Source organism: Dendrobates tinctorius, unplaced genomic scaffold (genome assembly GCF_039654945.1).
Source record: "Dendrobates tinctorius isolate UK_male_01 unplaced genomic scaffold, ASM3965494v1 ptg000070l, whole genome shotgun sequence".
Classification (NCBI taxonomy): Eukaryota; Metazoa; Chordata; class Amphibia; order Anura; family Dendrobatidae; genus Dendrobates; species Dendrobates tinctorius.
This window is the reverse complement of record NW_027361738.1, coordinates 61,946,097-61,970,668: the sequence shown is the minus strand read 5'-3', so window position 1 is coordinate 61,970,668 and position 24,572 is coordinate 61,946,097. Positions and strand designations below refer to the sequence as shown.

Sequence of the window (24,572 nt, the reverse complement as noted above, 5' to 3'; positions counted from 1 at the left end):
CCGAAATCCAAAGATCTTTGAAATAGACGTTCTGCTCTGTAGAAAACTTTTTCTGATGACAAATATAACAATTTTTGGATTTGGGTATTCCCAACATCCCATCATAGTGGAATGCACTGAACCAAAAAAAGTCATAGTATAGAAACCAAAATCTCCTTGATTTGGTAACATTTTTCATGAAGGGAATTTTTGAAGTCAGTTTTGCTTATGGTCGCGTTGCTGTTCTTAGCGCTAAATGTATCAAAGTGTTGCATGATGATTGACGCATCGTCTAGTTTTTCGACTTTTTAAGTCACCCCCTTAATGGAGTGAGACTGTAACTTTGTTTTTTAACTTTTTAGTGATTAAACTAACCATTTTTTGCATAAATAACCTTGCCCCTTATCCCATCAACATTTTAAAAGTTGCAAGATAGGAGTTGAATGGCAACACTTTGAGCAAAAACGTCATGTGATAAAAAGAGCTAAGGCCGGTTTCACACTTCAGTTGTTTGACGTCAGTTGCAAACCGCCAAAGTCTGAAAAAACGGATCCGTTTAGGAACATACGGATAAAACGTATTCAACCATCAATTCAAACGTATTCGACCATCAATTATTAATCCCTATTATAATTGCCAGACCTGAATTAACAAGCATTTCTCACCTCCTGTGTCCCCCCATTTCCTTGTAGATTGTAAGCTTGCGAGCAGGGACCTCACTCCTAATGTCACTGTTTGAATTGTCTTAACTTGTATTGAATTTATTGTCTGTACAAGTCCCCGCTTAATTGTAAAGTGCTGCGGAATATGTTGGCGCTATATAAATAAAAATTATTATTATTATTATTATTATTATTATAAAACCGTTGCAGCTGTTAAGTGGATGAAATTTAAAGGAACCGATCTCTGGAAAGGAGAGAGAGAGAGCGATATATATATTTTAGTCGGCGGCCGCTAAAATTGTAACGGATCCGTCAAAAAACGGATGCAACGGACGGCCATCAGTCAAAATCCGCCGCTAATGAAAGTCTATGGGGTGAAAAACGGATCCGCCAAAAAACTGGCGGATCCATTTTTTTCTAAAAGTGGCAGATTTTGACTGACGTCAAATTGCTGAAGTGTGAAACAGGCCTAATTTTTCACAACAAAAGACTGGAATAAAAGAATGTAAACTCTCTCCTTGGTTTTTACACTCGTGGTCAAAATTGTTGGTACCCCTCGGTGAATGACAGAAAAACAATAGTCACAGAAATAACTTGAACCTGACAAATGTAATAACTAAAAAATCTATGAAAATGAACAAATGAAAGTCAGACATTTCTTTTCAGCCATGCTTCTACAGATTTTTAAAAAAAATAAAGCTCATGAAATAGGCCTGGACAGAAATGATGGTACCCCTGAGAATAATGTGACAAAAGGGACATGTTAAATCGCGGTGCGTCCACTAATTAGCATCACAGGTGTCTACAATCTTGGAATCAGTGAGTGGCCTGAAAAGAGGCTACAGATACTCACTGTGCCGTTTGGTGACATGGTGGGTAAGGTGTTATCTGAGCATGCTCGGGTGCTAACCGAGCGTCTTTGGCGTGCTCGAATAATATATGGTATGTTTGAGTCCCCGCGGCTGCATTTCTCGCGGCTGTTCAACAGCCACAACACATGAAGAGATCATCTAACAAACAGGGGATCCCTGCTGTCGAACAATCGCGAGACATACAGCCCCGAAGATTTTTGAGCACACCGAAGACACTCGGTTAGCAAACGAGCGTGGTCGGATAACGTCTTATTTGAGTACGTTCGCTCATCACTAGTCATTAACTGTAAAAAAAAAATAAATAAATACAAAAAAATTGATAATTACAGTTATAATATTCAGTAAGTTTCTTCAGCTTTAAAAAAAAAAATTCAAGGACATCTCAAATTATTTTTTACGGACTGGGGAAAAAAGTGAAGTATTTTTACAGAGTATCCAGGAATTTCTCGGTGGTTGGCAACCCTGGTGCCACCCTGGTGGTCTCCGATAGTCTTTATTTACTTTTCTGCAGTAATTACATTCCATGCAGTAAGTGGCCGCTACAACCATTAGCCGGCCCTAGTGACCACAAGGATGTACGGCACGTGATCGCTGCACTTCGCATTCCTATAGGAAAACACATAAAAGGAGAGGGGAGTGCGGTGGGTCTCAGGCGCTGACAAAGGTTAATCTAGGCAGCAAGTATAGAAAAAAACTTCCACTTTATTGCAACGTGTTTTGGATGAGAACTTACTCCTTCCAGAGGCATATAGGAGAACAGTCACATAAGTTAGCCACAACCGTCAGGCTCACGGCAGGGCTCCGGTAACAGTCCTAGGTGAACGCTTTCACTACGCTCTAAAGGAGACTTCCCAAAGAGAACAAAGTTTTTTTTGAAAATGACAATTTAACTTCGAAAACTTCATCCAAGAACCTTGGCAAGTAGCGGAGATACTGCTGAGTAAGCACACGGAGACCTGTACTAGCGGAGTCAGGTGGGCTTAATAAAACTGAGGAATTGTGCTACAATGGCCATAAAGTCTTAGCAAGACTAAATTAACAGTGTCCCATGTGTGCTCTCATGGAGGAGCGGCTCGAAAACTTCTTAAATGGAATAAAGAGATCAGTCTGGATCACACAGGACATTTACTGCAAGGGCAAGTGTAGGTAAGTACTGTGCAAAATCAGGAATCTGGAGCTCACAGGCAGCGTGGCGCAAAGCAGAAGGATGACCGATATAGGAGATGCTTTATGCCAATGGTCTGGAGATTTGCAAAAAGGAAAAAAAAAAAATCACAGAGTTTTTCTTTCTAAAACACTAGAAACCCAACCTGCCTTAAAGAGCTTGTTTGGTGAAAGTTATCTATCTGCAGGGTAGGTGATAACTTACTTACTGGAGGGGTTCGACCACTAGGACCCACACCGAAAGGCAGAACAGGGAATTTTAATCTCAGATGGGGCTCTTCCACGTTACAAAATGGACCCGTCACCCCCCACATGTAGTAACACAACCATGGCACTGTAATAATCTAAGGAGCTAGTCTCCTAAGTTACCGATCGCCTTGTAATCACAAACTATGACTTGCCATTAGGGCAGGAGACTTATGTGGTCTCGATTATGTTCATTATTGTTTAAAACATCTCACAATGCTAACGTCTGGATGTTACTCATACGCAAATGCTGTAATATTTCATTCACGATCGAGTTTGGCCACAACAATAATGCCCAAATAATTTAAGTAAATGGCAACCTATATTACTTGAAGCCTGATCCCTTAAGCGGGAGGTTTGAATTGTGGGGAATGCTAATCATAAATCATTTTCACAATGGAGAGGAAAGGTAGTATGAAAATCAGATGAAGGAGGAGATGTAACATGGTACAGCACTGTGGAGAGATTTAAGGGTGAGTATGATAAGCTTATGTGTTGTATTCTGTAGCAGACTGGCAACCAGTGCAAAGGCTGGGACAGGGTGGATGCATCGGTGTAATGGCTGGAAAGAAATATAGGTCTGACTGCTGCATTCAGGATGGATTGGAGAGGGGAAGATTTAATGAGGCGTGGGCCAATTTGTAATCAGATTCACAGTAATCAAAATAAGAATGAATGAGGTCAATAAGAACAATATTATTTTTTTGATTTTACACAGTTAGGAATCATTCAGACATGCATGTTTTATCTGTTTTTCCACAGTTAGAAAACTACTTATTATAGTCTGTAGGTTGTTCATCGGTTTGTTTTTCACCGACCCAAGGTCTTTTAAAACATGAAGAAAAAGGTCCATTTTGGATCCAAGTCACCCACTGTTATGAATGGGTCAATGAAAAAAAACAAACAGTGAACAGATACCACCCAGGTGTCATCAGTGTTTTTTGTTTAATGGGTAGGTGAAACTTGGAATTTTATGTTTTTGCATATAGGAAAATTGGATGAAATACTGATGGTAAAAATGAACCAAAAATGGATCCAATACACTGAGATGTACATATGCCAAACCCCCAAACCATCAAGACATCTGAATCAGGCCTTAAAAAAGGGCAGGTTCTGGAGATGTTTTTTAGATGAAGGTAGGATACTATGAACCATGGACATGGTGGGGTCACAACAGCAACAAAAAATAAGTTTGTTACCGCACGGAATATCATGCGAGTCCAGAAAACATAAAATTTCTTACATTTTCTAAAATCAAGCTTTCAGTTCTAATCGATGTTGCACATGTGACAGTAATCCGCAGGGACCGCCTAAAACAGCCGTTAAATAAGCCATGTGCAACGCAAAATGTCAGGTGATTCGCCTTAAAAGAACCCTACGTCCTGCTGCACATTAATATTATCCGATGCTCGGCTTAAGTGCATTAGGGCTGAAGATAAAGCTGAAAAATTGAGAGTGAAAACTCCTTTCAGCCACCACGAGTGTCTGCGGAGTGTTACAGGAGAGGAGGATGCTGGAAAGTCTCGCGTCTGCAGCTCTAAGTACACTCATTGCTTCTTGAATCGGAGACGGAGGTCATCCACCCCGAGGGCTTTGTCAAATAAACGTAGTGAATGAATTCCTCTAAAACATGTCACCTGCAGCTAGAATCCAGAAAACTCTCTATATTGCGTTCCAAGATAAAATAAGACATGTTCTTCCCGCAAGTATCTGGTCCGGTCAGGACACGGCGTTCATCTACTAAGTCAGCAGAAACACAATCTAATTGATTAATAACTTCTGATATACCAGGATAAAAATTATTATTACTATTAAATCCCATTAGTTAAAGGGGTTGTTTTAGCACAGATAACCCCTTTAGTGCTTTCACACATGGCATTTCAATGTGGTTTTTTTTTTTTTTTAAGGAAAAACTAGGAGAGGCTTAAAAAACACAAAAGAAAAAAAAAACCAGAAGCACGATATGGAAAAAATAGACTTCCACCACCTTTGCAATCTATTCTTGACAATGGCTTCACACACTGCCGCAAAGTCATGCAATATGTCATGTATTAAAAACGCACCCTAAATAAAAAAAGAAGATATTTCTGTGATAGACTATTCATTTCTTTCATCTACTATGTATATTGCCATCGCTGTAAATTATACTCACAATTCCCTACGATATTCTCTTTATTTTCCACGGGCATACAATTCTAATTAATCATGGTTTCCGACTCCTAATAATGTAGGATTACACCAGAGATTTTTTTTCACAAAAAAGTTACAGAACTGATGCAAAAAAGTGATGAAAAAGATAACTTTTTTCCAGTCTGCTGTAAACACATTTCATTGCTCGCATTTACGTTTTTTCTATGTTGGATAAAAATCAAGCTGAAATAGTAAAAATCACGTAACGATCCAAGTAAGCCCCATATGAGCTAATGCAAGGTGTGCAGCGTATAAGCAAAAAAACATTATGTATACATACATATGCCAAAACATTATAACAGTATTTTATAATGCTATATTTCCATTTGCTTATTATTTTATAATTTTTTTTACACTATTTCTTGACAATAAAAAGTGTTAAATACTGCACTACCAGAATTATAAACCATTACTCTAAATTAAGGGACTCAAATATAAAGCCATCGGGCCACATGTGGCCCCTTAGGCTGTCAACTGTGGCCCGTGGGGCACCGGAGCTCCCAAGACATCCCTTAAACAGCAGAGAGCAGGCCTGAGCGATGACGCACCCGATGCCGCTTAATGACATCATGCCGAAGAACGTGCGTCAGAGCGGTGCAGTCTTTTCCCTGCCGAATCCGCCGGTGGTAGGGGAATATGGAGAGAATTTTTTTTTTTAACCACCCCCCAACACTGACATTTGCCGGATATTTACAGCATGATGACGATGCCGGCACCAACGTCAGCGTGAGTATCAGTTGTATATGTCATAGCTGAGACCTTACTGCAACGGTTATGATTAGTTTTAATACCGATCACAGCTGTTTAACCCTTGAGATTTCACTGACAATCGTGACAGAAGTCTCCATATGGTTTTAGAGGGAGTGGGTTCCCTTTTTTAGGCTACTGAAACGGAGTAAAAAAAATTGCAAAAACACCCCCAAAAGTATGAAAAAGATCGAAAAAAAAATTATTATTATTTATTTATATAGTGCCATTAATTCCATGGTGCTGTACATGAGAAGGGGGGGTTACATACAAAGTTATAGATATCGTTACATACAAAGTTATAGATATCGTTAACCGTAAACAAATTTCCACAACAAATATACAATGACAAACTGGTACAGAGGGGAGAGGACCCTGTCCTTGTGGACTTAGGCTATGTGCACACGTATGCAGAAAATTTCTGCATAAAAACCGGACTCCTTCCTAGAAAACGTGCGTTTTTGCCGCGATTTTTGCGCGCGTCCCCAGACATACAAAATAGCTAGAAATGCGGAATTTTCCGCGAAATTAATGAGCATGTTGCTTTTTTACCGCAAAGCGTTTTTTGTGTGGAAAAAAAAGCATCAACATGCACAAAAAGTGCAAAATGCATTAAAATGAATGGGAAGCTTCTTTTAAGCGTTTTTTTGAGCGGATTTTTTGGTAAATCCGCGGGAAAAACGCGAAAAAAACACTGTGTGAACACCGCCTTACATTCTACGGGATAGCGGGAAAAAGACAGAAGGTCGGGGGTGCAGTAGCTCTGGTGGTGATGAGGCGGCAGCTCAGGTGGTGGTGAGGCGGCAGAATAGTTATTGCAGTCTGTAAGCTTTCCAGAAAAGATGGGTTTTCAGGTTCCGTCTGAAGGATCCGAGGGTGGTGGATAATCGGACGCATTGAGGCATGGAATTCTAGAGGACAGGGGATATTCGGGAGAAATCTTGGAGGCGGTTGTGTGAGGAACAAATAAGTGTGGAGGAGAGTAGGAGATCTTGGGAGGATCGAAGAGTACGTGAGGGAAGATATTGTGAGATTAGTTCAGAGATATAGGGAGGGGAATGGTTGTGGATGGCTTTGTAGGTCAGTGTTAGTAGTTTGAACTGGATTCGTTGGGAAATTGGGAGCCAATGGAGGGATTTGCAGTGGGGAGAGACAGAGGAGTAACGAGGAGAGAGGTGGATTAGTTGGGCAGCAGAACTGAGGACAGACTGGAGTGGTGCAAGAGAGTTAGCAGGGAGACCACAGAAGAGAGTGCTGCAGTAGTCAAGGTGGGAGATGATGAGGTCATGTACAAGAGTTTTAGTAGATTGACGACAGAGGAAGGGACGGATTCTGGAAATATTTTTGAGTTGGAGGCGACAGGAGGTGGCAAGAGATTGGACGTGCGGTTTGAAGGACAGGGCAGAGTCAACAGTTACTCCAAGGCAGCGGATTTCAGGTGCGGGAGAGAGCATGATGCCATTCACCATAATAGATAGATTGGGTAGGGAAGATACGTGAGATGGAGGAAAGATAATGAGTTCAGTTTTGTCTACGTTGAGTTTTAGGAAGCGAGGGGTGAAAAAGGAGGATTTGGCCGATAGACACTCCGGGATTCTGGACAGCAGAGAGGTGACATCTGGGTCAGAGAGGTAGATCTGAGTGTTATCTGCATACAGGTGGTACTGGAAGCCATGGGACTTTATGAGTTGTCCTAGGCCAAGAGTATAGATGGAAAAAAGTAGGGGCCCCAGGACAGAGCCTTGGGGGACTCCAACAGAGAGGGGGCGGGATGAGGAGGTAGTGTGGGAGTGGGAAACGCTGAATGTGCGGTCAGAAAGGTATGAGAAAATCCAGGACAGGGCGAGTTCTTTTATGCCAAGGGAAGAATCTGTAGCAGTAGGACGTGGTCAACTGTGTCAAAGGCAGAGGACAGGTCAAGAAGGAGGAGGATGGAGATCTGTTAACTTTGGCTGTGAATAAGTCATTAGTAATTTTGGTCAGGGCAGTTTCAGTGGAGTGGTGGGGGCCGAAGCCAGATTGCAGGATGTCAAGGAGGGAGTTAGATGAGAGGTGGGAGGAAAGTTGAGCATGGACATGCTGTTCAAGGAGTTTGGAAGCAAAACGGGAGCAGTGATATGGGGCGATACCTGGGCAGAGCAGTTGGGTCAAGGTTTGATTTTTTGAGGATGAGTGTTATGGTGGCATGTTTGAAGGCAGAGGGGAGGGTACCAGAAGTTAGGGATAGGTTGAAGAGATGGGTTAGGGCTGGAGTGATCATGTTAATGAGGTTGGGGAGCAGGTGGGAAGGGATGGTGTGAAGTGCACAGGTGGTGAGGCGTGATTTGGAAAGGAGATGAGTAAGCTCTCCTTCAGTGATGTTAGAGAGGGAGGTTATTAGGAAAGGGCAGAGGTCTGGTATGTGGAGCGGTTGGGGTAGTGGAACTGTAAAGGTTTGCCTAGTTTGGTCAATCTTGTTTTTGAAGTAGGTGGCAAAGTCCTCAGCAGAGATGAGGGGAGTTGGAGGTGGCAGTGGTGGGCGGAGGAGAGAGTTGAATGTGCTGAACAGTTGTTTTGGGTTGTGGGATAGTGAAGATACAAGGTTTGTGAAATAGGTCTATTTAGCAGAGGTGAGGGCTGATTTAAAGGCAAGTGTAGCTTGTTTGAAAGCAGTGAAGTCGTCTGGCAGGCTTGTTTTCTTCCAACGCCGCTCTGCGACCCTGGATGCTTGTCGAAGTTTTTTGGTGAGGCTGTTGTGCCAGGGTTGCCTATTGGTTTGTCGCACTATGCCATGCATGAGAGGGGCGACTGAGTCTATGGCTGATGTGAGGGTGGCGTTGTAGAAAGCGGTGGCACTGTCCATGTTGTGGAGTGAAGATATGGAGGACAGAGGTAGAAGAGAGTCTGAGTCTGTGAATGTCTAGATGTGCGAGGTGTCTGCGAGGAGGTGCTAGTGGCTGGACATGGGGGGCAGGTGAGAAGGACAAAGATGAGAAGGTGAATAGATTGTGGTCAGATAGGGGGAAGGGAGAGGTTGTGAAATTAGATAGGGAACAGAGGCGGGTGAAGATGAGGTCTAATGTATGTCCATCTGTGTGGGTGGCTGTGGTAAGGAGGTAAGATGAGGTAAGTGACAGGAGTTTGGAGGTTGCTGGCTGGTGGGTATCAATGGGGATGTTGAAGTCCCCCATCATGATGGCGGGGATGTCAGCAGAGAAAGTAGAGGAGCCAGGTGGAAAATTGGTCGATAAAGGTAGTGGCTGAGCCCGGTGGTCGGTATATGACAGCCATTTGGAGATTAGAGGGAGAGTAAATACGGACAGAGTGCACCTCGAAAGAAGGGAGGATAAGGGAGGGTGGGGGTTGGATAGGATTGAAGGAGCAGTTTTTAGAAAGGAGGAAACCCACTCCTCCACCATATCTGTTGCCAGGGCGAGGAGTGAGGGTAAAGTGGAGGCCGCCATAACTCAGTGCAGCCGGGGAGGCTGTGTCAGGGGGTGTCAGCCAGGTCTCAGTGAGGGCCAAGAAGGAAAGTTTGCGGGAAGTAAAGAGGTCGTGGATCACGTGGAGCTTGTTGCAGATGGAGCGAGCATTCCAAAGTGCTCCAGAAAGAGGGTGCGGGAGGGAGGGGATCAGTGGCACGGGTTTTAAGTGTGAGGGATTGCGGTAGTTTCTCTTAATGTGAGAAAGATAGGGGTAGGGATTAGTGGGATGTATGAGGCGGGGGGGGGGGGGGAGGGCAGGATTGGGGGATATTTCACCAGCAGTGAGAAGAAGCAGAGAAAGGGAAAGCAGGTGGGTGAAGGAGAGTGATCGTCTTGTATTTTAGTAGGAGAGGTCTGAGGTTAAGGAGTATGTAAAATAAAAACAAATACACATCGCCGCGACCGAAGCAACTCAACTCATAAAACTGTAACATAACCCATACGATGAACACTGAAAGAAAAATAAAAAACATGCCAAAAATACAGTATACAGACACCCAAAAAATTGAATGAAACGTGATCAAAAAGTCGTATAGAAAAAAACCCGACATAACTGAAAACATCATTTTGTCCTGCAAGGAACGAGGTCCATCAACTCCAAATTCATATTATGTGGACTATTTCCCTGGCCGAGCTTGTGACCCCTTATCTAAATATTTTATATACAGCTCATTCTTCATATGCGCTTTTCTTAAAGGAAACCCAAAAATGAATGATAAAAGTAATCATATCACAAACTTGCCTACACGGTTTAGTCAATCTGAAAGATTTTATACATGTACGTAAAAAGTCTTAAGAAAGTTCATCAGAGAACACAGGGTTAATTTCCTACCAATCTATTCCATAGCTATGGATGAGTGGTGTCTGTACCTAAAGGGGTAGGGTGACACAATGCGGTTATCTTTCTGCAGAGAGAGGAGTGGGGAGAGGCTCCAGCTGCAGCCAGTTGTTCTACAGCCACATACAGTATAAGGCAGTGAAAAAGGGGCAGAAGGACACAGCTGAGAGAATTCTTTCTAGATTTCTCAGTTTTAATTGTAATACCAAACAAAATGAGAACAAAATAAAAGATTAATTAGAGAATTACTTAATTATTTTTATGCATCCTACCAGGGGTGGACACTGACAGCTTGGGGCCCCTGTGCAAGAAATGTGTCTGGGCTCCCTTCCTTTTATGGCGACAAAGCTACATACCGTATATACTCGTGTATAAGCCGATTCGAGTATAAGCCACAAAAAAATGGGAATTCTGCCACAAAAAACTGGGAAAACTTATTGACTCGCGTATAAGCCTAGGGTGGAAAATGCAGCAGCTACTGGTAAATTTCAAAGCTAAAAACTGATACCAATAAAATTAAGTGAGACATCAGTAGGTTAAATGTTTTTGAATATCCATATTGAATCAGGAGCCCCATATAATGTTCCATACAGTTCATGATGGGCCCCATAAGATGTTCCATACAAATTACGCCCCATATAATGGTCCCATAAGATGCTCCATAGAATATGCCCATATGCTGCTGCATAAAGGTTATTGCCCCATAAGATGCCCCATAGAATATGCCCCATAAGATGCTCTATAGAATATGCCCCCCATATGCTGCCCCATACGATGCTCCATAGATTATGCCCCATAAGATGCTCCATAGAATATGTCCCATAAGATGCTCCACAGAATAGGCCCCATATGCTGCCGCTGCAAATAAAGAAAAAAAAAATGGCACATTCAACTCTCGTCGCTGGGGGCCAGGTGCCGGTATGCTGAGCGGGTGGGGATACTGGTGCGCTATGGGGGACAGGTGCCGGTGTTACCGCTGGCTCAAGGCCCCAGCACCTGAGATATTCACCTGTCCCTGTTCCAATGCTGCTCGCCACTGTCTGCCGGGTCCTCTGTAAGTGACTGTTCAGGCAGAGGGCGTGCACTAACCGCGTCATCACGCCCTCTGCTGCCTGAACGTCACTGACAGAGGACCCGGCAGACAGCGGTGTGCAGCGCTGGAATGGGGACAGGTGAATACTGCATATACTTACTCCCTCCTGGTGTGGTCTCTGCAGCCCCGTACTCCCACGATCTCCCTTACTTCCTTAATCGGCACATGGCACCGCTCATTAAAGTCATGAATGTGACCGCTGAAGGAAGGGAGACCGTGGGAAAAGCAGGGGAGCTGCAGAGATGCGCTGGGGGTAAGTATGATCTGACACTCCCACCCCTCCTCCCCCCCCGGTATATGACTCGCGTGTAAGTCGATTGGGGGACTTTCAGCCCAAAAAAATGGGCTGAAAATCTCGGCTTATACGCGAGTATATACGGTGTGTGTGTGTGTGTGTGTGTGTGTGTGTGTGTGTGTGTGTGTGTGTGTGTGTGTGTGTGTGTGTGTGTGTGTGTGTGTGTATATATATATATATATATATATATATATATATATATATATATATATATATATATATATATATATATATATATACGGTGGGCCATTTATATGGATACACCTAAATATAATGGGAATGGTTGGTGATATCAACTTCCTGTTTGTGGCACATTAGTATATGGGAGGGGGGAAACTTTTCAAGATGGGTGGTGACCATGGCGGCCATTTTGAAGTCGGCAATTTTGGATCCAACTTTATTTTTTCCAATGGGAAGAGGGCCATGTGACATATCAAACTTATTGAGAATTTCACAAGAAAAACAATGGTGTGCTTGATTTTAATGCAACTTTATTCTTTCATTATTTATTTACAAGTTTATGAACACTTATAAAGTGTGTTCAAAGTGCTGCCCATTTTGTTGGATTGTCAATTCAACCCTCTTCTCCCACTCTTGACACACTGATCACAACACTGCAGAAGAAATGCTAGTCTAAGGGGGTCAAATTGCTTGTAGGAATGCTCGGGCCTGACACCCATAATGTGGTGGTGCACCATCTTGCTGGAAAAACTCAGGGAACGTGCCATCTTCAGTGCATAAAGAGGGCAACACATCATCATGTAGCAATTTCAGATATCCAGTGGCATTGAGGTTTCCATTGATGAAGAATGGCCCCACTATCTTTGTACCCCATATACCACACCGTACCATCAATTATGGGTGTCAGGTCAGAGCATTCCTACATGAACAGTTTCCTGGAAAGTGGATTGGTCGTCGTGGGCCAGTTGAATGGCCACCGAGGTCTCCTGGTCTGACCCCCTTTGACTTTTATCTTTGGGGTCATCTGAAGGCAATTGTCCATGCTGTGAAGATACGAGATGAGCAGCATATGAAACAAAGGATACTGGAAGCCTGTGCTAGCATTTCTTCTGCGGTGTTGCCATCAGTGTGTCAAGAGTGGGAGATGAGGGTTGCATTGACAATCCAACACAATGGGCAGCACTTTGATCACATTTTATAAGTGGTCATAAACTGGCCAGATTACCCTCATTATTAGCTGCCCTGAAGGGGCCCCCTGGAGCCTCTGGGCCCCGATGCAACTGCACCGGTTGAACTGGCAGTATGCCCGCCCAAGCATCCTACTGCATAGGAAAGAGTGGGGAGAGGCTCCAGCTGCAGCCAGTTGCTCCACAGCTAGTGAGAAAGAGGCGCAAGAGCACGGATAAGAAATTTGTTCCTATATTTCTCAGTTTTAATTACGGTATAATAATAATTTTATTTCTATAGCGCCAACATATTCCGCAGCACTTTACATTATAATACCAAACAAAATGAGATGAAAATAAAATAGGAGATTAGTGACGGAATTACTGAATTATTTTTGTGCATTCTACTGCAGAGTTAGTAGTAAGGGGAGGCTCCAGCTGCAGCCAATTATTCCACAGCCAGTAAAAAAGAGGCGCAAGGGCACAGCTAAAAGACTTCTTTCTATATTTCTCAGTTTTAATTGTAATACCATACAACATGAGATCAAGGTAAAAGAAGAGATTAATTACAGAATAACTGAATTATTTTTATGCATTTTACTGCAGAGGAAGGAGTGGGGAGAGGCTCCAGCTGCAGCCACATACAAGGCAGAGAAAAAGAGAAAAAAGAGCAAGGCTAAGAGATTTCTTTATATGTTTCTCAGTTTTAATTGTAAAACGGGAAAAAATTACATCAAGGTAAAAGAGGAGATTGATGACGGAATCGCTGAATTATTTTTGTTCATTTTTGAGCAACAATTACTGTACTTTGCACTGTAACATCAGGAAATCTGAATTTCTTGCAGTCCCTTAAGCATATAACAAATACAGTCATATGTTAAAGTTTGTGCACCCCTATTAATGTTAACCTTTTTTCTTTATAACAATTTTGTTTTTTGCAACAGCTATTTCAGTTTCATATATCTAATAACTGACTCAGTTATATTTCTGGATTCAAATGAGGTTTATTGTACTAACAGAAAATGTGCAATCTGCATTTAAACAAAATTTGACCGGTGCAAAAGTATGGGCACCTCAACATAAAAGTGACATTAATATTTCGTAGATCCTCCTTTTGCAAAAATAACAGCCTCTAGTCGCTTCCTGTAGCTATTAATGAGTTCCTGGATCCTGGATGAAGGTATTTGTGACCATTCCTGTTTACAAAACAATTCCAGTTCAGTTAAGTTTGATGGTTGCCGAGCATGGACAGCCCGCTTCAAATCATCCCACAGATGTTCAATGATATTTAGGTCTGGGGACTGGGATGGCCATTCCAGAACATTGTAATTGTTCCTCTGCATGAATGCCTGAGTAGATATGGAGCAGTGTTTTGGATCATTGTCTTGCTGAAATATCCATCCCCTGTGTAACTTCAACTTCGTCACTGATTCTGGCACATTATTGTCAAGAATCTGCTGATACTAAGTTGAATCCATGCGACCCTGAACTTTAACAAGATTCCCGGTGCCGGCATTGGCCACACAGCCCCAAAGCATGATGGAACCTCCACCAAATTTTACTGTGGGTAGCAAGTGTTTTTCTTGGAATGCTGTGTTTTTTAGCCTCCATGCATAACGCCTTTTTGTATGACCAAACAACTCAATCTTTGTTTCATCCGTCCACAGGACCATCTTCCAAAATGTAACTGGCTTGTCCAAATGTGCTTTTGCATACCTCAGGCGACTCTGTTTGTGGCGTGCTTGCAGAAACGGCTTCTTTCGCATCACTCTCCCATACAGCTTCTCCTTGTGCAAAGTGCGCTGTATTGTTGACCGATGCACAGTGACACCATCTGCAGCAAGATGATGCTGCAGGTCTTTGGAGGTGGTCGGTGGATTGTCCTTGACTGTTCTCACCATTCTTCTTCTCTGCCTTTCTGATATTTTTCTTGGCTTGCCACTTCTGGGCTTAACAAGAACTGTACCTGTGTTCTTCTGTTTCCTTACTATGTTCCTCACAGTGGAAACTGACAGGTTAAATCTCTGAGACAACTTTTTGTATCCTTCCCCTGAAAAGCTATGTTGAATAATCTTTGTTTTCAGATCATTTGAGAGTTGTTTTGAGGAGCCCATGATGCCACTCTTCATAGGAGAATCAAATAGGAGAACGACTTGCAAGTGGCCACCTTAAATACCTTTTCTCATGATTTGATACACCTGGCTATGAAGTTCAAAGCTCAATGAGGTTACAAAACCAATTTAGTGCTTCAGGAAGTCAGTAAAAAGTAGTTAGGAGTGTTCAAATCAAGAAAATGATAAGGGTGCCCATACTTTTGCACCTGTCAAATTTTGTTTAAATGCAGATTGCACATTTTCTGTTAGTACAATAAAGCGCATTTGAATCCAGAAATATAACTGAGTCAATAAGTTATTAGATATATGAAACTGAAATAGCTGTTGCAAAAACCAAAATTGTTATAAAGAAAAAAGGTTAACATTAATAGGGGTGCCCAAACTTTAACATATGACTGTACATACTTGCTTGCAAATGGTGGAAAGTAGGAAATTGCTATTTAAGTCATTTAAGGATAGAAAAGTGTACCTCTTCAATGCTACTTACGGGAGGCTGTATATCTAGCAGGCAGACTTTGCTCTTTGCCAGGACAGAACGCACAGAGTCGATGCTTGTGCCGTAGTAATTGTTTTTATATTCACCGTACTCAATAAACCTTATCAAATTAAATGAGAGGACAAAAAAAATGTTATTTTCTTTAGTAAAAAAGAAACATTGATACATCTTTCCTAAGGTTAAATTGGAAGCAGAAGGATTTCTATGTTATCTCCCCATGTTTTAGAAGACGTCGTTGTTCTGCCAAGTCCGTTATATGTCATTTTTTAACATATATAAAAGATATGTATATATAAAGCTTGTATTTTACATTTCAAAATCACTAACACCTGCTAGTATTACAGTTAACCGGCAAAGAAAAAACACTTCAGCCTAAGAGCCCACTAATGTTTTCCATCACCTCTTTGTCTGAGCTAATGCTATGCAATAAAACACTGGAGAAGTTAAACAATTGAAACTACTGAAATTTCATTGCACGCTGAGGCATAGCTGCCTGGGGTTGCCAATATCTGAGGCGGGAAGGAAGGCTTTGTCACTGTTGACAGAGAAAAGATGGTAGATTACTCGTCATAAATGCTTATCTGGGGCTTAAAAACCAAAACAGGATAGCTTAAAATATTAAACATATGAGCTACGGACCCTCTCCTGCCAATCATGTTCTGGGTCAGAAGCAGGCGATCTACGGCCAGCCAAATGTTGGGGAACTGTACTTTCCAGCAAGGTTCCAAAACAGTTGGAGACCCATGGGCAGCCCAAAGCTGAAGACAATGTAATGCTCCATAAAGGTCAGGAATGAAATATAAGTCCTATCCATGGGCGTATAATGGGTTAAGGCTTCTTATGTTTATAGGGGCTATCATTATCCAGGAATCTTTTTATTTTTCTATGGGGCTAAGCAGTTATTGGCAGGTAGCGGCTAACTACCTGCCTGTTCTGTTATTCTCCCGACTCATAGTGGTCACAGACCGCTCCTGTCGGGGATACTCCTGCTTCCGGTGACGTCATCTTGACAGAGTAGTTCCTTCTCTTCCACTCTGCTCTGTTGACAGGGCATCACTGCTGATGTCATGCTGAATGACAGCCGGCTTCACGTTGTGTTAGGTTGAGATGGCTGTCAATCAACATGACGTCAAGAGTGACGCAACGTCAACAGAGCAGAGTGGAAGAGAAGGAACTGCTTTGTCGATGTTTTATATCACATGAAACAGGAGAATCGTCGGCAGGAGCAGTCAATGACTGTTATTAACCAAGACAGATCGTCGCAAGGCAAAACAGGCAGATAGTTAGTAACTACCTACCAAAAAGTGCTTAAAGCCATAGGGGTGAAAAAAAAAGTTCCGGATAACCCCTTAAAATGCTCCCTCCTTGTTTGGAGACTGTTATTGGCACAACTCAGTTTTCAACCCACTCCTCAGGCTTATAGGGGTTGTCTGGTCTTAACCTACAAGTCTGTAGTAGCTCTATGTGACTGCAGACTTGTGCATTCTCACATTGCATGCAGATTCATCGCTGCCGGTGGTCATGTGACCACAAGTATGTGATATACAGACCCGTGGCCACAATTCGACTAAATGGACACGGCCCTGCACAAGGCAAGCTTATTGAGAAAGGTCGGATTGTGGCCAGGAGGATGCATAATGCCCGCTCCCAACATCGAGAATTCTCACAGAGTGCAGTGCGTGCGTTGTGAGGGTTTAGAAGCCTGAATCCACGTAGAGTGACTGTACTTATACGTTAAGACCATACAACCCTTTTAAGCAATAATTAAGCAAACTTTATGCAAGAAACCTACTTGTTATTGTGGATGTCTGCTTCAAACAAGTGTTTAGATAAAAAGATATATTCCACGCCGTCACACTCCTGGTTCCTTTTTCCTCTTGTCGTATCTGTCATTATAGATGGAAAAACATGTAAGTGATATAACACTGAAATTATAATATGGGCTTGTATTTTCAGCCCGAGAGCTGTCAAAAAATAAGATAGCACTCAAACCAAACTGGGAGTGCAGATGAACGGTTTCCTCCAAAAATCGGGTGAAACATGACTATTCAGGTCTATGGGTGCAAACAAAAAAAAATAATACATGCCATACAGAGAAATAGTATAACATCTGACTTTTACAGTTACATTGCAATTCTCTAACATGGGAAACTGTAAATGGTCCAGTAAATGATTAATAGCTGATGCAGTAAAAAAACGGATTGCACGTGGTTGACAAGTGATAAAAAAACTCACCCTAGTTTTCTGGATTTTTTTATACAATCATGTGAACCTACCCTGTACAAGTTACTGAACAGCGCCTAGTGCTACAGTCTATAGCGGTTTTACACGTTTGTTCATTAATATTGGGAAGATAAAAACATTTATTACCTCTCCTGTGGCCAGGGACCCCGACTGATCACAACAATAAAGATCTAATGTGAATGGAGAGCAAGTCACATGCAAACTAGCACTCCATTCATTTACTATGGGAGTATTGCAGGAAGCAGAGTTCACAGAATGGAGTAATAGTTTAACTCTTTCATTCTACTAACTGCAGGGGGTCCGATTACTAGGCTCCATCAATCCTGCGAACAAGAGTCCCAAAGTCCCCCAAGTGAAGCAGTAGTTTGTAAGTTCAACAACATGTCTGTCACTCTATAGAAGTGACTGGGGCTGTGGTCCACACATCCATTCCACTGCTCCATTTACGTAGATGACATTGGGACCCCTGTTTTCATGATCAATGGGTGAGGGGGGGGGGGGTCACAGTGTTGGGACCCTCTATCATTAATCACGTCTCCGCAGGACAGCTGTTAAACATTTCTGAGGTCCAATCGCTTCAAGACCATGTTCACATCAAGCACATTATTTTTCGACAGTGAATAAACTTGGTTTTGTAACGGGAGAGAATATCCAAGAATCCCGAGGCACCAGAGGATAATCCTTAAAAAGCTAGATCTTAATTCCATAATATTAAAAAAAAAAAAAATCACAATAATAGGAAGACCAGGCAAAGTTTCATATCTGGCCTTTCTCAAGTCTCAAAATACAGCTAGCTAGTTTGGCTAGATATGGCCGAAACGTTGCCTGGTCTTCCTATTATTGCGATTTTTTAGTATTATGGAATAAAGATCTAACTTTTTAAAGCTTATCCTCTGGTGCCTCGGGATTCTTAGATAGTCTACTACTTTTGGGCCTAGTGGGAGGTTTTACTGAGAATTTATCAATGGTGCATGGACTTGGACATTGGATTTTGTAATGAGAGAGGTGACAAATGTATGATTGCAGGAAGTCGAACACTTGGGACCCCAAACAATCCACAGAACAAAGATCAAAAAATCTCTAAGTACGTGAAGTGGTGGCTGCACATGTGCAGTACTGCGCCATTCACTTTGGGGCCCCTGTTCTGAGCAGTTGGGGTCCTCGAGCCCAGACCCTAGCGATCGTACATTTGTCCTTTGGATATGTAAGGGCCCCTGTTCTGAGTAGTTGGGGTCCTCGAGCCCAGACCCCAGCGATCGTACATTTATCATTTGGATATGTAAGGGCCCCTGTTCTTCTGAGCAGTTGGGGTCCTCGAGCCCAGACCCCAGCGATCGAACATTTATCCTTTGGATATGTAAGGGCCCCTGTTCTTCTGAGCAGTTGGGGTCCTCGAGCCCAGACCCCAGCGATCGTAGATTTATCCTTTGGATATGTAGGGGCCCCTGTTCTTCTGAGCAGTTGGGGTTCACAAGCCCAGACCCCAGTGATCGAACATTTATCCTTTGGATATGTAGGGGCCCCTGTTCTTCTGAGCAGTTGGGGTCCACGAGCCGAGAACCCAGCGATTGTACATTTATCCTTTGGATATGTAGGGGCCCCTGTTCTTCTGAGCAGTTGGGGTTCACGAGCCCAGACCCCAGTGATCGAACATTTATCCTTTGGATATGTAGGGGCCCCTGTTCTTCTGAGCAGTTGGGGTCCACGAGCCCAGACCCCAGCGATCGTACATTTATCCTTTGGATATGTAGCAGCCCCTGTTCTTCTGAGCAGTTGGGGTCCATGGGCCGAGAACCCAGCGATTGTACATTTATCCTTTGGATATGTAGGGTCCCCTGTTCTTCTGAGCAGTTGGGGTCCACGAGCCCAGACCCCAGCGACCATACATTTATCCATTGTGTAAATCATGTTTATTGAATTAACAATATTAAAATAAAACATTGCTTTCAACAATATCATGTCTGGTTCTTGAATGAAAAACAAATTGCATATTAATTCCATTGTTGCGTACTTGACACCAATATTATCTTCTAATTGGAACAACAACTATTAATACCATTCAGTCCAGAAAATTGTCATACACAAAGCAACCTCTGTGTTGTGTATTCTCATGAAAATTAAAATAGAGGTTTGATGAACAACATTAAAATAACAGGAAAAAAATGAAAAAGAGGTCAGAGGGAAGAAAAGAAAAAGTAAAGAGAGGAAGGAAGACAGGGGGAGAGAAAAAAAAGAGGGGGAAGTAGAGGTAAGGATAAGTTATCAAGTAATCCAGACCCCTCCTCGAGCACTTTTATGTCCTCCGTCCTACCATGGAAAAGATAATAAGTTGGTCAAGACCATTTTAAGCCAAAGACAAACATCAAAGCAAGTGAACAAGATCTAGAGTGTACAGAATATTTCTGATGCTATCCTATATATGAATCAAGGTCCCGATAGCCAGATATCTAATTCCAGGGTTTCCTTGAATGCTAGCCAAGAGGCCCAAGTGTTATATACGGTAGTCTGTCAAGGTTCCCTGTGGTTTGGGTTAGCAAATACTTTACTCTATAAAAATCATTGAGTTCTGCAACAAATTCAGAGCGAGAAGGGTATTTCTCTTGCTTCCAAAACCGGGGGATCAGATTCCGAGTAGCCGTGAGAAAGTGTCTGAGGAGATTCTTCTTAAACCTGGAAATCGACATATCACATAAAGATAAAAGTGCAAGTTCCACTGTAGGTTGAATTTGACATATTGATAGCCTGTTGTAGAGATCAAAAATTGACAGCCACAACTTCTTTATAGGCGGGCAGTCCCACCATATGTGAACATATGTGCCTTTATCTGTAAGCATCTCCAACATGTGTCCAGAATCACCGGAAACATAGAATGTGCCATAGAGGGACATGGGTACCACCTTGTGAAAATCTTGTAGCTCCTCTCCTGTGATACCGAGTGTAATGACGTTCTAAATGTAAATAGAAGCACCCTGCCCCTCACCTCTTGAGATAAGGATCTCCCCAAGTCATGCTCCCATTTTGAGAAAAATAATGGGAAGTCATGTGTTGGAGTCTGACTTTTTTGGAAAAGATTGTACAGCAAAGAAACAGTGTGGGCTGGAGGGTCCCCCATGACCCAGAGCTCCTCGAAGGGAGTTAAAGGTCTCCTGATATCATTTTGCTTGGATATAGCAGTTATAAAACTTCTAAGTTGTTCATAAAAGAATCAGGCACCCCTGGGTGGTACTCCGCCCTGAAATATCTCATCTAATGACCTCATATCAAATAGATCCATGAAATCATAAACAATAGGACGTGAACGCCTACACTTATCTAGAAAAAATTTCCTATTATAACCGGCAGGGAAATTAGGGTTATCATAAATAGGAGTCAGTGGCTAAGGAGATGTTGAGGTCTGAAGAGCCCTGTGCCTCTGTTTAGTATACATTTATCCTTTGGATACATAGGGGCCCCTTTTCTTCTGATTGGTTAGAGTCCAAGAGTCCAGACCCAAGCGATCATACATTTATCACCTATCCTTTGGATAAGTAATAAATACAATTATTGGGGAAAAAAATTAAAAAGACCCTTAAAGTTGTAGGAATTGTTTGGCCTGATAAGAAAACTTCAGAGGCGAATTAATTGTATTTTTTGTTTTGCATTTCAAAAAAAAAAAAATGGTAAAAGATTTTGATAAGAAAATTAAAAAACAAATGCTAAAAATATGACCAATAAAAGCATTTAATCTCATTGACATATGTACGCCGGGGCTCTATGAACATGCACAGCCCATTACTGATACGAGCTCTGCTCACTACACTCATCTGTCTTCACAGTTCCAGAAACAGCTGTAGCAGAATAAAACTGCTTCAATGTACATTGTACAAAAAAAAAGAAGAAATACTAGCCACATTTATTAGATGGCTTTAATATGGTTTTGTCATAAGGGTTACTTTTTCCATCACTTGTCCGTGCGGATTTCCAGTGCGCTCGCCTGCTGCCGGCTGATGGGGTGTAATTGACAACAGAGGCTGAGCTCCCTATGGGATAACATATGTTAACCTGCATTAAGCCCTCAGCCTCCTGTGGAGGACAGAAAGGTTAAAGTCCCTTGGAGGAAATCATCTTTTTAAGTATGTCTTAAACAGAACATTTTAACACATGTATGGGATGGGAGTGAGACCGGGGTAGACTGTTAAAGATGTACTCATCTGTCAGACAGCTCACTAAAGGAAAGGGCCGAGCGTCACACATGTGCGCCGAGACGCAGACACGTTTCGTCTTACTGTGTCAACTTCCACCTCCAAATTAATCCACTACTCAACATGTGTGATGGCTGCGTGGTCGGGGGCCAAACCAGTAATGACGGCTCGCAAATGTCAAAGTAATTTCTTAATTCACTATGTTACAGACGACTTGACTCTGGTGGGAAGTAGGATAAGAAAGCTACGACGTAAAAGATCTTACTTGGCACTGTGTTACAACACGACCAAAAGAAATCAATTTGCAGTCAGCCGCTATTGGACCCATAAGATTAGTGACTATGATGGCCACGATGTGCTACACTAGTTTAAAGGGGTTGATCCAACCACCCAAAATGTACCCAAAACTGCTTAAAATAATTCTAGGAGCAATACCTTACTGAAACTTCACTGCTCCAGATCAGAGGTTTTCCACAATTCCACTGATTTCTGGTTTTATTGCTTTTGTTATGATGCATACATACGTACAAGAGACATTACCACCACGTCTAGTGATTGGCCGCAGGGGTCACATGTACAGGTACAAAGGCACATCATAGCTGGGAGCAAGAGGAAAAGAGACCGTTGAGAACCTAGGAGATTCCGCAATAGGCGCATTACTTTTTTTTACTATTTTTCAGTGTCAACACATCACTAATACAAGAAGAAGAGAGGGATCATTAAGGTATTTTTTATTGATTTCTAAGCAGTTTTGAAACACTTTAGGTGGTGGAACCTTGAAAGTGCCATTTCGGGATATTGTTTTTATTTCACCAAAAAGATAGGCAATAGTAACATATGCTTCCTGTGTATAGTAAAATACTTTCCGGTGGTCGTCTTCTACTGCTCCCTGTGCCACTTTGGTGCCTCACCACCAATTTATGACCATAGCGCTGATAATAATAATAATAATCTTTATTTTTATATAGCGCTAACATATTCCGCAGCGCTTTACAATTTGCACACATTATCATCACTGTCCCCGATGGGGCGCACAATCTAAATTCCCTATCAGTATGTCTTTGGAGTGTGGGAGGAAACCGGAGTGCCCGGAGGAAACCCACGCAAACACGGGGAGAACATACAAACTCCTTGCAGATGTTGTCCTTGGTGGGATTCGAACCCAGGACCACCGTGCTGCCGCTGATGGGCTGGACGTCGCTGTTCACCATGACTATTTCTCTTAGGGCTAGTGCACATGACCGATTATCTTGGATGAGAGCTATATGGGGTTTTCACAGATAGCACTCATACCCATGTTATTCTATGGGGCTCTGCATGGGTCCAATTTTTTCCTTAGTCCAAAATAGGAAACATATCCAATTTTAATCCATGTCAGATCAAAATTGTCAATGCAAGTCTATGGGTCAGAGAAAATACATTGGCAAGCACTCAGATGACATCTGAGTGTGCTGCGATTTTAATGGACTGACAGAATGGAGAAGGTGGGGAAACTTTTTTTTTTTTTCTTTCTTTCCACATCTGATAAAAAGTGATGCCATTCTGGTCGTTTGATTACTGATCGGAATCTGACCATTTTCCTTGGATGTAGAGAAAACGGTATTGTGACCCTATCCTTAATGTAAGACAATGAGAGCCTTGTTCAGAGTCTCAAAGTCTTAAAGTGAGTAGTGACTGCAGTGACTTCAGGTCCGTCCAGCAAATGCTGCAGTAAACCGGCCAGTCACAACTCCAGTCACAGAAGATGACTGGAGCGGCACTGGGAACAGCAGAAGACAGCAACTGGAAAGTGTTTTACTACATACAAGGTACATATAATACTGAAACCTGTCCAGTGGTAAAAAAAAACCAAAAACAATAGACAAAAGACAAAAACAAAAAACGATCTGATGCTCAAACCACTTCCTGGTGCCTCCTGCTTGCTCAGTGTCCATTTTGCAAATTGAGATATGTAATGTCTACAGAAAAAAAAAACTTATCTCACAATGCACTGCACCACACCACACCTGACACGCATTATAGATGCTTCGTTAATCTGTCGAGAGTGTGTGTCTCTGATGGATTCCAACCAGCAGAATTCTGAACTCAGCCTTAAACCTAACTAGAGGAAAGTAAGCTATGAAACAATGTAGTTTTTAGTGGTAACATACAGTAAAATTCTTTCTTCAGGAAGCAGGCTCAGTGTTACCAGAATGATTAATACAAGCATCAATGTGTCATGCTGCGGTGAGGATGGTATCTAGTTTCATAGAATGAATAGTGTACTGACTACACAGTCATAGACTGGCATCCCACGAGCTAATGACACGGTAGTGTGGATCTCATCCCTACAAAAACCAGTGTCATTTATTTAACAAAAGACTCGCTGGCGTGAATGAGAATCCTGTGTGTTTTAGGTGGAGAATAGTTTTTAATTTGTTTCCAATTTTAATGGTTATAGAACCAGTTCACCTTCAAGAAAAATACTAGAAAATAGCTAGAAAAGTAATATTTTATCATCTGTAACTTCGTATCCAGTTCAAATTACTAATACTGACCTACAAGGCCATCTACAACCTGTCTTCTCCATACATCTCTGAACTAATCTCCCGATACCTTCCCTCACGTAATCTCCGGTCCTCCCAAGACCTCCTCCTCTCCTCCACACTTATTCGCTCCTCACCCAACCGCCTCCAAGACTTCTCCCGAATAGCCCCCATCCTCTGGAATTCTTTGCCCCAACACGTCCAGCTATCATCCACACTCGGAACCTTCAGACGGAACCTGAAAACCCACCTCTTCAAGAAAGCCTACAGCCTGCAATGATCCCCGCTGCCTCCTCACCACTACCGGAGCTACCGCCTCACCATCACTGGAGCTG

General features: G+C 42.4%; 1 protein-coding gene across 6 annotated transcripts in view; it reads right to left on the bottom strand.

Annotated features, from left to right (window-relative positions):
- The window catches only part of MPP7 (MAGUK p55 scaffold protein 7), a 434,998-nt gene that overhangs the window by 28,034 nt on the left and 382,392 nt on the right, over positions 1-24,572 (bottom strand). For all 6 annotated transcript variants that reach the window (XM_073581723.1, XM_073581726.1, XM_073581725.1 and 3 more), the window contains 2 exons: positions 17,080-17,173; positions 15,279-15,387 (listed from right to left, as the gene is read on the bottom strand). In XM_073581723.1, the coding sequence (XP_073437824.1) occupies positions 15,279-15,387; positions 17,080-17,173 (203 nt within the window). The remainder of the gene's footprint in view (positions 1-15,278; positions 15,388-17,079; positions 17,174-24,572) is intronic.